The sequence below is a fragment of the Haliaeetus albicilla genome, chromosome 3 (assembly GCF_947461875.1).
Source record: "Haliaeetus albicilla chromosome 3, bHalAlb1.1, whole genome shotgun sequence".
In the NCBI taxonomy this organism is placed as follows: domain Eukaryota; kingdom Metazoa; phylum Chordata; class Aves; order Accipitriformes; family Accipitridae; genus Haliaeetus; species Haliaeetus albicilla.
The window spans coordinates 58,004,588-58,017,894 of NC_091485.1; the positions used below are offsets into that span (position 1 = coordinate 58,004,588).

At 37.8% G+C, this 13,307-nt stretch overlaps 1 protein-coding gene across 2 annotated transcripts in view; it reads right to left on the reverse strand.

Annotated features, from left to right (window-relative positions):
- Window positions 1-346: 346 nt before the first annotated feature.
- Window positions 347-13,307, reverse strand: part of NUDCD1 (NudC domain containing 1) — a 54,219-nt gene continuing 41,258 nt past the window's right edge. For both annotated transcript variants that reach the window (XM_069779921.1, XM_069779920.1), the window contains exons 9-10: window positions 7,184-7,343; window positions 347-3,184 (exon numbers count right to left, since the gene is read on the reverse strand). In XM_069779921.1, coding sequence (XP_069636022.1) covers window positions 2,892-3,184; window positions 7,184-7,343 — 453 coding nt within the window. In that variant the 3' untranslated portion in view covers window positions 347-2,891. The remainder of the gene's footprint in view (window positions 3,185-7,183; window positions 7,344-13,307) is intronic.

The following is a 13,307-nucleotide window of genomic DNA, read 5'->3' on the forward strand; positions in this document are numbered from 1 at the left end:
GTAACAAGTCTTATTTTAAGGAATTTCTTATTTCTATTCTTCTATTTTGTTTCAGTAGCAGAGGAAGGATGCACATTTTAAATTAACAGAAATCCTTTAAAATTTAAAAAACCCTTTATTAATAAACTTAACATTTTTTCCATTTATTTAAACTTGTAGAAGAATACATGATACATTCCAAATATGCAGCCAAGTAAAACACTGAAAAGAGTATTAGAAATAAATAATATTGTCTGCAATAGCCAAATATTTTCTCAGAAATTCTGTCAACAGGTTGTGATTGGGACCTCTCAGGAAGTACTGTGTCTTAAAATAGAAGATTTCAAGAAATAAAATCCTAGAAAAATTGAAGTATGGTTCTCAGAAAACCACCTCTTTTAAATATTCACATTCTATACTTCATATAAGCCTACAGTAATACGCTAAACAAATGAGCCTTAAAATTAAGTGAACACAGAAATGGAAAAGTGTCTCCTTGTGGCTTGCAGCCATTTAATTATAGTAGCTTGCTGTGCAATAGCATGCAAGGTTCCTCAAGGCAACAAATCTTTTGAATAATACAATGTTCTTAACTCTCATAGAAAGCAAAATAAAAGAGAGACTATCTGACAGAGAACACCATGATTGCAAATAGATGAGTAACATGGAAAAAGGGATGAACCTCTTCCCCATGTTCAGTTGTTCCCGGGAGCAAACAAGAAATCCCTTGAAACAGACACACATTTGGGCAGAATGTGAGTCTTAGTCATTACATATTGTAACACAGCCTCTGAAGAGGTAACTGTTTTACTTGACTTTGTTTCCTCTGTTGCAGGAGACAGCAGAAGTATGTTTCCAGATATCTAACCCACAGCACGGAGAATCTGACAAAGAACAGCTGACGTTCTCATCTATATTGAAGCTTCCTGCAATAGACCTGAGGTGACAAAAGCATGTCACCTATGAATCCTTCACTCCTTCATTCCTCCATTCCCCAAATATCACAACATGTTCTTAACTCTGTGGTCCCAATGATTAAATCATTTAATAAGTAATACTCATATAAATCTCAAAGCACTTTATGTTGCACAGTAATCAACTACATAAAATCTTTTCTAAGGGACCTCTGCATAAATTGTACCACTTTGTTTGACATTACTGCCCAACAATGAAAATTCAGATGCAAAACAGTCACAAAACAGTAATACATTCACTGAGCCTTTTTAAAAAGCATTTTCAAGACAGTTTTAAAAAAATAGAATGAGAAGGGAAGGTTTGCAAATCAAGTCTGTTTTAACTTTCCCAGGTAAGAGTAAGGAAAAACTTTTCAATATTGGATATACAATATAATACTGCTGTAAAGAGGAGGCAAATCAGGTTCCTTGAAAACCTCCTGCATTTGGAGGTTTTTTGCAAGCCACAACTGCTTGTCTCCCTTTTAAATTCTCCGTATCTTAATCATTTCACTGATACAAGTCAGGAGAATTTACAGGAGAATCAAAACAATCACAACTAAGAAACTATTAGTCCATAAAAAAGGAACACTTATTTTCCTCTCAATAGATTCTTACGGAGGTCTGAAATAATATTGGAAGAGATGCAAACTATTAGGCCACTTGTTGTATTTGTGTCAGTCTCAGTAATTTGTGTCTTTATCAGTACTTTGGTACCACAGCCCACAGCAGCTTTCCTGCCAGTACACAATATATTAGGCATTCTTTGTTACGGAGTTGTAAGTAAACTATGAAAAAAAAAAAAAAACCAAAACAAAAAAACAACCCAGGGTGGAGCTGTCACAACTGACCCCTTTTTGGTTTAACTGTATTGACAATGTCAATTTAAAATAAGAAAAAAAAATCTTCAGATACAACTATTCAATACAATCAACCATGCCAGTTTGTTAAACTGAAGCATCCTCATGGGCTGTGTACTCTTACATTGCAAATACACCACATTCGGACTTGTACATCACAGACAGAATGGTTACCTAATAACACAGCATATACAGTAGTATCTGAGGCAGAAGCGGCACTTCTGAGTTTCCCATCTCAGGTTACAATACAGGTGCTTTTTCTATTAGCCATTTTCCAATTATAAATTAGTCACTTGAAATGAAGTACAATGTCAAATGAAAATGACACAACTGAAAATAACCAGACCTTGACTAACACCATTCAATATTTAATCACCAGCTATACATTGACCCTTACTTTGCTTCAGGAAAAAGCTGCTAAAAGCTGTTCTAGTGTCTCTGAAAATGTGAACAGATTTCACTGCAAGCATGAGTAAGTCCGAAATCAATCATCTAAAATCTGCATATACAATGAAATTATTCCACTTGAATTAATTACCTGGATGAGGAACATAATACTCCATTCATACCATTCACATTTCACTCAATACTACTGAATATTGAAATATTAAGTCACTTTTTTTGCCAACAGTATTTGAATTTGGGATTTTTCTTTTTTTTTGTGATACACACTACTTTGCACATCATATGCTTGTAACTCAAAGCTTTATTTTCTTTATCTGACTACTTCTTTCACATGTAAACAGTGGCATTTAAAAACAGAAATGAACTCTAGAAACTCAGAAGGATGGCAAACACAGTCATTTGGAAAAAACAATGCATAAATCTATTCACCTATGCAAAGGCAGCCTCTGACAATTGCTTTGAGAAAGCTGTTAATGCAGAAGACATTTTCCCATAGCTCTGAAAAAGCTTGCTTCAGTGACAGCAAAGTTGAAAAACTTTCTCTTACAGACAAATTCTAATGAAAAATTTTGATGCCCCTGTAAGATATCTCCTTTTTAAACTTCAGGAAATTGTACTGAACTTCTCAGATCATTTACCTAACCAGTTCTTTAACAAATTGTTAACACAAACTACAGCAGAATATATTGTATAATTAATTTCCAGAGTTCACCTTTATTAAAAACAAGGTTTTTGTTGTGAGAACAAATAATCTCTCATTTGTAGCTTGAAAGCCTAAGATAGGATCATTGGCTTCCAAGGTTGCTACTAGCTGCTTAGCAACCTGTCCTACTTGTCTTCCTTCCTTCCTGTTGTAGAGAACTGTGGACAGAGGAGTCGGCTGACGATAGATGAAAACTCGTCGCAAGCACTCACAAAGAGCAGCATAGGAGTAATCTGGAGCACAAGCCATAAACTTCTTGTCTTGCTTTGATGCTTGGACATAACCTGCATACCCCAAAAAGAAGCAGAAGGGATAAATAATATATTGGTTTCAACAGCACTTCAACTGGCTAAGACAGAAATCAAGCTTACCTTAAAAAATAACATGGAATTAGTAACAAAAAATGAAAGAGATATATGTTGTTATTAAATAAACCAATAGTTTTTGGAGGTACGCATTAACCAATTTAATACCAATATACAATTCTTCTGTACATCTTCCTAACTGGCATTTTTGATGCATATGTATAGATAGCTAGATACTGTTCCCACATCCAGCCCCTCTCTGCCTCACAAGGTGTTCCATTTTCTCAGCAGGATCATAAGGCATGGATACACATCTTGGCCCAATATTAGGAGTTTAAGCAGAATAACTCTCTTCTCTCCCCTCATCACCCAGTTTGTAATTACATTTATAATTTAAGATTTCTGAGCCTACCTAATCTTGAACAGACACTTAAAACTTGTCTTCTGTTTAGAATTGACTGAAAAAAACATGAGTTACTTTTCAACATGCTATAATCTTTGCTAATATTCACTGAGAAGAAAAAAAATCTTCCGTTTCCTCTTCCACTACAGAGCTTAATTATTAAACAGACTTATTTCAGACTGATTTCCTTTCACACTTCTGTAAAGAGACTTGAGACACAATCTTTGAAAAGTGATCTACCATCCTTCTGAAAGGTTATTTGCTTCACTTCCACTGAACAATGCATGGCAATGGTTATCACTGAAAGACAGCACCTCTGAGAACAGCAAGCATGCTAGAGTTTACTTTTTTGGGCTCTTCCTCTTTCCTTATTATCATAGGGTAGAGGTCAAAGTAAGTGCACTGGGGCTGGCTGGGATGGAGTTAATTTTGTTCACAGTGGACCATAAGGTGCTGTGTTTTGAATTTGTGACTAAAAGTGTTGATATCACGCAATTTTTTGCTATTGCTGAGCAGTACTTGCACATTGTCATGGCTTTCTATTTTTCCAACTCTGCCTGCCCCCCAGTAGGTTCGGGATGCAGAAGAAGTTGGGAGGGGACACAACCAGGACAGCTGACCCAAAGAGCTCAACCCCTAAGCTTTCTTGCTTTTGGTCTTCCTGTTCTCTCCTCTGTCCCACTGTGGGCAGGGAAGGGGAATAGGAAGAGAGCAAGCAGCTGTGTGGTGCTTAGGTGTCCACCAGGGCTAACCCACAACAGTACCATCACACATTAACAGTACCTTTTTTTCATGCCTTGAACATGTTCTGGCTCTTTTGTTTTTTTTTTAAATGTTAACGCTAAGACTTCTAAATTTACAAATGCTTGCTACAGTTCTCAAAAAGCGATCTCTGTTCGAACAGCTTGACAGTTTTCACCACAAGACAATTAGTAAATATATAGCTAGACTATCAATTGGCTTGATTGCTGTACTCGGAAATATTACGACAGCCAGAAAAACCTTTCCAAGTGTAGAGTTCATTAATTTAATTCATGTATTTAAACACTGGCACTAATAATAAAAACAGGATTTAAGTATAGGTTTGCAGGTAGAAGCAGCTTTTGAGGCAAGGGACTTGTATTTACATGGGATTTCCCAGAAAGAAAATTGTAGGCTCTTTATTTTCTTAAAAAACAAATAAAAAAAGTCACTGTCCTCTATTTTTCTGGTTTACAGATACAACCCTGTTAGGAGCAAGGGATTTATACAGCAAGAAGGAAGAAATTCTTTACTGTGACGGTGGTGAGGCACTGGAACAGGTTGTCCAGGGAAGTTGTGAATGCCCCCTCCCTGGAAGTGTTCAAGGCCAGGTTGGATGGGGCTTTGAGCAACCTGGTCTAGTTGGAAGGTGTCCCTGCCCACGGCAGGGGGGTTGGAACTAGTTGATCTTAAAGTCCCAAACCATTCTATGACTAATGAATAGTCAGTGAAAGACACACCCTTCTTCAGTAAACTATGGCAAGAGTGGGCAAGATCACGCAACTAACTCCTTCAACCAGCAGCAAATCATTAGACGTTGGCAGCCAAAGGTCTATTCAAGACCAATTGCTTTTTTTTTCAACAGAAGGTCGTTAGGACAGATATATAGAACAAAAAACTTGGTCCTTTCAGTTTCCCTTTGGCTCCTTCCTTAGGTTTCAGTCCAAGACTTGAACTGAAAAATATTAATTTCTTAATCATCACCTTTGTATAGCTTGTTAAAAACTAATTCCAAAAGTTCAAGCAGAGGAAGAAGGAAATAGGGCTACTACCATTGCTTTGGTCAATGAAATGAATACTGTAGGTTTTGGAAAACTAGCCTTTTAATCTAAAAAATACTGCTTTTTACTACTAGCTCTTGCAAAGTACTTCTAAATTTGGTTGTAGATAAACAAGCTGATGACTTACATCACCTCTGGCACATAAAAGGTGAACTAGATTAGTACAGAAGTGTAAACTTCAATTAATACTGTAAAATGATAGTACGATAAGGAGAAAGAAGTACAGGAACAATGTTGGGTTTTATCACCTTAGGTACAAAAAGCTCAAAGATATTATAATTTCCTTCCTCTTATTTTCAAAACAATAGAAACACAATCTTAAAACAGTACTACAAAGTCAGCATTGAAACTTGAAACTAATAGTAATATGAAAAACCATCTTAATCCTTTTCATCTGCTTTTTTCCCAGCATAATGAAATTTGAAATGAGTAAACAAAGAACAAATTGTGAAATTAATCTCTTTTGTTAGACAATTCGTTAAGATGCTTACAGCTTAATTTGATCTTAAGTTAACATAACAGGCTATTAAAAAGTCGTTGATATTACAAAACTAAATAAATTGCAAAAACTCAGAACAAAACTAATTACGTGTTATGGTAACCTGTGTGAGCTCTATAAAACAGCTAATATCTTCCCTTTTATTTTGGACCCAGACTGAGTGGTGTGGTCCAACAAATGTATTTTGGGGAGGGAGGGAATAAATTGTCACACTTGCGGTATTATTGAAGGAATGGGTCTAGAGAACACTTAGAGAACATGAAGACTATAGTTGTTAACAGCAGAAGCAAATTCTGGACCAGATTAATTTTCATGAAAACTGATTTATCTGTTTCTTACTTGATAGGTACAGTACTGGGCTATGTGGACCACATATTGATATTGCTATTTGATCTGATACGGCAATTCTTACTCTTGCATCCATATTTTTCAAAGTACTTTCTGCTTCTGACCTTTAGGATTCTGCTTCCAACAGCGGTTAAAAACAAATTCTTAGTCCTGATTGCAAGAATACAATAACTAACGATTCTTCACAATCACATTTTCTACTTTTCTGGCAGTCTGTAATTTCAGAAGAGTTAGGGGCTTCTTGAGCCAGAGCTGGCACAGTTACACTCTTGACTAATTCTTCATGTCATGATGATTTTTTATTTTATTTTATTTTCAAATTCATGAAAACTTTCCATGCCCACAAAGTTTTGTGGCAGAGGGTTCCATAGCTTAAATGTGCATATGTGAAGTATTTCTTTTAGCTTCTTTTGAACCTACTATTTACCAGCATCACTTGATGCTCCTAGCTCTTATAAGAGACGAAACAGTGATCATGTCCAATTCTTCAGACCTGTCACTTGGGACAATAAGATAGGAAAAATCTAAAGGTCACTTATTAAAACATATTACCATAAGCATATATACACCTAGACATGTCATCAATGAACTGCAGCTGTTTCCCTGATGATTTCTGTGTGAGCGTTAAGGTGGTGATTGTGCTTTTAAGTCTTTAACTCAAGTTCACTTACCCAAGGAACTCTCCTCTTTACTGTGCTTGCATCCTGTATATGGTCTGAGAAGGCTTATTTTCCTCCCAAGGCATAAACATTTTATTTATTATGTTCTAATTTTTCTAAAATTAAGCTACCATGCTGCTATCAACAGAATTATAGTAGCTTTAAATTCAAATTTAATGAAGTGAAATATCAACAGAAGCCATACTAAGAATATTCAGGTAGAAAAGTCTCAGATAGAGACGTGTGACACAGAAGTTAATTTCTTACCTAAAGCATTAAAAGTTGCAATGTGTTCCCACATGTTCTCTGGTTGGTCAGAGTGGGGCTGCCAGAGAAGAGCATCAACATCATGCCTCAGGCAGAAGCATGGCATTTCTTTGGGATCCACAACAACTGAGAAAAGATACTGGTTGCTTCCAAGATTAATCTGAAAACAAAACAAAGAAATACAAAATATTGATTCAAAGCATAAATAGCAGATTCTCTCACACATACTGCCAAAGTTAGATGATCAACAGCTTCATGTTTGTTAGTTGACAAAATATTTGAATACATTATGCTGCATCCCACTGATCAACAGCTTCATACACTACAGATAGCCAATACATTTCAAGCAGATGCAATTAAGTTTGTTGGGATAATATTTAAGGAAACATTATGTCCACTACACAAGCAAATGGGAATGTGTTTTGTGTAGAAATGGTTTTCTAGGATAGAAGATCCTAACCTACAACTTCTGATGTTAGGATGAGATTCTCTGTAAGTGATCACGACTGGTTTTCCGCTATGCCAACAGGGAAGGAAATACTGTCCCTCTGCAGTAAAAGTTGGTAAGCACTGGAACAAGGATTAGTTAGAATACTAAAATTATGAAATGTCAACAATTTTTTATTTCCTCAAAATCAAATAATTACTAGATTTCAGATTAGCACACTCTTCATCAAATATGTCTACGTCACCAAAACCATTCAATAACCACTTCTATTCACCAGGAATGACCAATTACATAAGACAGACAGGACAGGCGTATCCTGCTATCTGAATAAACAATAAGAATAAAGAATAAAACAATGCATATTTTGAGTTTTCTATGTAAAGCCTTCTAAATGAATTTAATAGCAATACCTTTAATGTAGCACTGTGACCAGAAAATGCTCAAAGAGGAAAGAACAATCTGTTCCCTTAAGATCTATCAAGAAAAAACGCTCAGGAATTCCTGTTTGTACTCAGAGCTGACCTACACTGTTCATGTTACCAGATGAACAAATACATTTAGTCTGGAGAAGAGGAGGCTGAGGGGAGACCTTATCACTCTCTACAACTACCTGAAGGGGGGTTGTAGTGAGGTGGGCGCTGGTCTCTTCTGTCAGGTGGCTGGAGACAGGACGAGAGGAAACGGCCTCTAGTTGTGGCAAGGGAGATTTAGGTTGGATATTAGGAAAAATTTCTTTACTGAGAGGATTGTCAGACATTGGAACAGGCTGCCCAGGGAAGTGGTTGAGTCACCATCCCTGGAGGTATTCAAAAAGCACATAGACAAGGTACTCCAGAACATGGTTTAGTGGGCATGGATGATGGTTGGACTCGATGATCTTGAAGGCCTTTTCCAACCTAAATGATTCTATGATTTGAACTATATTTTACATCCAGAAGCTATGTCTGCAATAGCAACATGCAGGATTATACCTAATACATGGTATAATATATTGCTCCTCAATCAGCATTTCAGATGCTGATATTTGTTGACTAATGGTTCGCAAGTAGTTGTCATAGCACTCTCTTTATTACATATATTGTGGCAATAACTATGAACTGCAAACCTTTTATGCTATCATTGTACAAATGTTACAGGAAGGGGTGTCTGTCTTGAAGACATTAGTTTAATCTTAACATAAAATCCAGTGGACAGAAACAACAGCCAGAAATTTGTTTTATCAAGGTTATACAGTCTATGGCAGAACTAATATAATTATTTCAGCTGATTAAGTTCAAGTCTAATGGCTCAACTTCAAAAACAGCTTCATACTATTCAACAAGCACACAAATTCTTCAGTTTTAATACAACTGCAAAAGAGGTGAAATAATCCTCAGTCTCCATTAGGGCCAGATGCAATCATGAAATGAGGGTTACTGATTTTCTAAGCAACTAAGAGGCAAAGAAACACTAATAAAGATAACATCAAGAGCTCCACTAATAAGGTGCCTTAACAAGAACAAAGCAGAAAACAGAAGGCAGGTGTTATATTGGTGTAATGAGCTGAGCAAAACAGAAAGTATGAAGTCCTAGTCCCTCAAACTTCTTAACATCTGAGAAAGGTAAGTCAGCAGAGGTCAGGCACATGACACCGACAAGAGGTGAGTGGAACAGAACTCTAAGGAGCACAGGAAAAATAGGCAGAATGAAGGGGAAAAAACTTGAGAAAGGGAACAAGAGACTTCTCATACACTCAGCTCAAGACTCCCCAAGCTTTTCTTCCCCAGAACTCCTTGTAGATGTCATCTCTTCTCAGTTTTAAGCTCTTTCCACCAATAATCCCTACCTGCTTTGTTGAATAGCAGGCAGTACATCCTTTGACTAATCCTGAGCTTTGGCTGTGTTTACAGGCCAGACAGCTACTGCCTTTCAAATTGGATATGGACTGAGTTACTGTGGTGGGCTTGACTTTGGGTGGCTGCCAGACACCCACCCAGCTGCTCTCTCACTCCCCTCCCCAACAGGACAGGGGGAGAGAGTAAGATGAAAAAGCTCGTGGGTCAAGATAACAACAAGGAGATCACTTACCAATTTTACCATAGAAGGCAAAACAGACTTCACTTGGGAAAAATGAATTTAATTTATTGCCAATTAAAAATAAAGTAGTGTGATGAGAAACAAAGACATAGATTTAAAAAAAACCCTTCCCCACACCCTTCCCTGGCTCAATTTCACTCTTGACTCCTCTACCTCCCTCACTACCAGACTGGTGCAGGGAGATGGGGAATGGGGTTGGCGTCAGTCCATAATGCTTCCTCTCTGCTGCTCCTCCCTCCTCAGGCTGTTCCCCTGCTCCAGCGTGGGGTCCCTCCCATGGGATACAGTCCTTCATGAACTGTTCCAAAATGGGCCCTTTCCATGGGCTGCAGTTCTTCAAGAACTGCTCCAACATGGGGCCTTTCCACAGGGTACAGTCTTTCAGGAATGGACTGCTCCAGTGTGGGTCCTCCACAGGCTACAATTCCTACCAGAAAACCTCTCCTGTGTGCGCTGCTCTCTACAGGCCACAGCTCCTACCAGGAGCCTGATTCCTGTGTGGGCTCTCCACTGGCTGCACCTTCCTCCTTTTGGTAGGGTCCTCCACAGGATGCTGCATGGATATCTGCTCCACTGTGGTCCTCCATGGGCTGCAGGGGGACAACCTACTTCACCATGGTCTTCACCAAGGGCTGCAGGGGAATCTCTGCTCTGGCACCTGGAGGACCTCCTCCCCCTCCTTCTTCACTGACCTTGGTGTTTGCAGTGCTGTTTCACTCACATTTTTCTCACTCCTCTCTCTCACTGCTGCTGCACAGTATTTTTTAGCCTTTCTTAAGTATGTTTTCCCTGAAAGGCCTCCAGCATCCCTGATTGGTTCAGCTGTGTCTTACAGTGGGTCCACTGAGATGGATAACAGACAGAGCACTCTTCTTATCCACAGCTCACTTTATTATGCATCAGTCCTTTAGCTAAGGGAGAGGGTTGAATTCTGAGGAATTAACTCTTATGAAACTTCTTTGAACTGAGGAAGTAGTTTCACAGAGAATCAAAAAAACTGCACAAATGTTTACACCACAGTAAAATCCCAGCGTTAGCACAAAAGTAGCTTTGAAATCACCAGCAATCACCATTTTCAGCCAAAGGTACAACAGGATAGAAAAAGTATTTACATATGGCAAGAAGTAAGCTTTATAGCACACAGCACCGAGTAAGCTGTAGATGTCTTTCAACAGCAGCTACACATATTTTTAAGGGTCAAGCACTTAGTATCTTGTAAATCCCTTATCTAGAAAAGCACACATGAAAAATTAAAAAATATATTCTTTTAGAAGTACCAGAAATGTGATAGTTTTACAAACATCAAGGGTTTTATTTTAATAGAAACAAACATCTGTAGTTAAATAAAAAAACAAAACCCAAACACCCAACATACAGTTTAAGTCTACATGTGTCCCAACAATAACATTACATATGATAAGTACAAGTGCCATGTTACTTAGCTATTGTTAATTTTTACATCACAAGCAGTTTTGAACAAACTATAGGAATTAAGTTTTTTTTCCAGGTTTCAATAAGTTTGTGGAATATGCAGAGAAATATTTTAAATGCACAGTACCTCAGCAAAGTAATTCGGAACTTTGATTACTTTTTCCCCCCCAGAAGTAATTTGGAGTCTTTTGAAAAACTCAATAAATGCTCTTTAAGCTGGGTTAGTTGCCTATTTTACATGCAACAGATATATGGATCACTTGGACAGACAGCCCAAATGCAAAAAGTTTTGTGTGTTGTCAGAATATGAGAAACTCAACTGCAATAAAGAACCACTCAAACTTGAAGCAGTTAGGTAAAGCACCCAGAAGCAGAAAAGCTCTTGAGGAAGACCTTGCCTCTTCTCTTGCCTATTACCACTAGAGTATCTCCACTCCAACGGACATGCACAAATACATGACATGTCTCCCACACTCCTGTAGCTCAGATGTAACATGATGTATTTTACAGAGACATATGCAATTTTAGTTAACAGAAGCCATTCTGGCACCTACTGAGAAGGCAGACTATTGCTTCTATATAGGCATACGAGCAAGGAAAGAGTGACCTTGTATGTCAGCTAGTAGAAGATGAACAGAAGTTCTTCTGTTGCATTTCCATAATCCACCTATCAACCAAAAAAGTCTCCTGCCACAAATAACTGCTTTCTGAAATTACCTACTGCAATTAGCTATTCAAAGACCTAGATTTATGTAGTCCATTCCCTATTTCCTTCTTGCTCCACAAAGCACTGGGAATACTCTCTTCTTCTGTATCTAAAAAACAAGCAGCATCTCTTCCCCTAAGCCATCCCAATTTTGCTAAGTATTGGGATGCCTGGGTTTCCCCACTGTAAGCACACAGCACCACTTTGTACTTCAGGCATCTTTCAGCATTTTTTCATCTACTAATTTCTGTGCATTTTATCATACATGTGCCTACAACTGGTTTTAATAGGATGCGTAATACAGAACTCAAGCATATGGTAGTATACATATTAATCCATGCAACACAGAAGGCAAACTTTATGTTGTAAATGCTAGTGCAAGCAGTTCCAAAACCAAGGTAGTGTTTTTAGGCAGCCCATACTTTTCACCTGACAAAGCCCCTCCCCTCTACAGCAAAAAATGTTGTCCATCATGCATCTCTAGTTTCTGATGGCTTGGAAACACAACACACTGGAGTTTAGGCCACCGTTAACCTAACTTAAAGAACTGATATTACTAAAGCAAATATTTCTCTATAGGAGAAAATGAATAACTGCATTTGAGCTAGAAGAGACAAATATAGTTTTGCCACACCCATTTCAGCTGGATTATTGCCATTGAAAGGTACTAGAAAGTGTCAAAAAAATAGAATCAAGTCTCTTTACAGAACAGATATCATGACATCATCTATGTTTATATCCTTAAATTATAACTCAAGGTGGGAAATGTTCCTATATAAATATTTCATGGTCTTAAATTCTCTAAGATTCTGGACACGTTTCACAAAGTTGTTTCCAACTCAAGAGCAAAAAGACATATACAACTGTATACTACTGATGATGGTTTACTACAAAGGTGAAAAGCTGTATCAGCTACATTTCTGAAAGAATAGGCCCCTGAATTGCTAACAAAAAACACCAAACAATTTGAAAGAAGAACTAAATCAAAGTGAAAATATATTCCTGTATGGTGAAAAATCTACTGAAATACTCATGTTCCTAGGTCCTCCAACAAGGAGCAAAAACACAAGATCACATAGTTGACATTGGAAGGGACTTCTGGAGATACTCTAGTGCAATCCTCCCTGCTCAAAGCAGGGTTGGCTAGAGCAGGTGATACATGCAAGAAAATTTCCTACCCACAGTAATTGTCCTTTGACCATAATGCTTTAAACACATTAGCCTTTGGATTACCTTTATGCCACCCATTTTTAAGAGCTCTTCACAACCACCGTGGAGTTCAAACTTGCTCCACAATGTCTTGCTGTCTGCTAGAAAGCAGTATATGTCAGATCTGCCTTTCTTATCCCATGATACCATGTTCCTCCTGGTCTGTGAAATGTCTCTGGGGCACAAACTTCTGACCCTTTGGGGCAAGAAGCAGTAGTTTAAGCTAAGTTATTCAGAACTTTATCCAGTCTGGT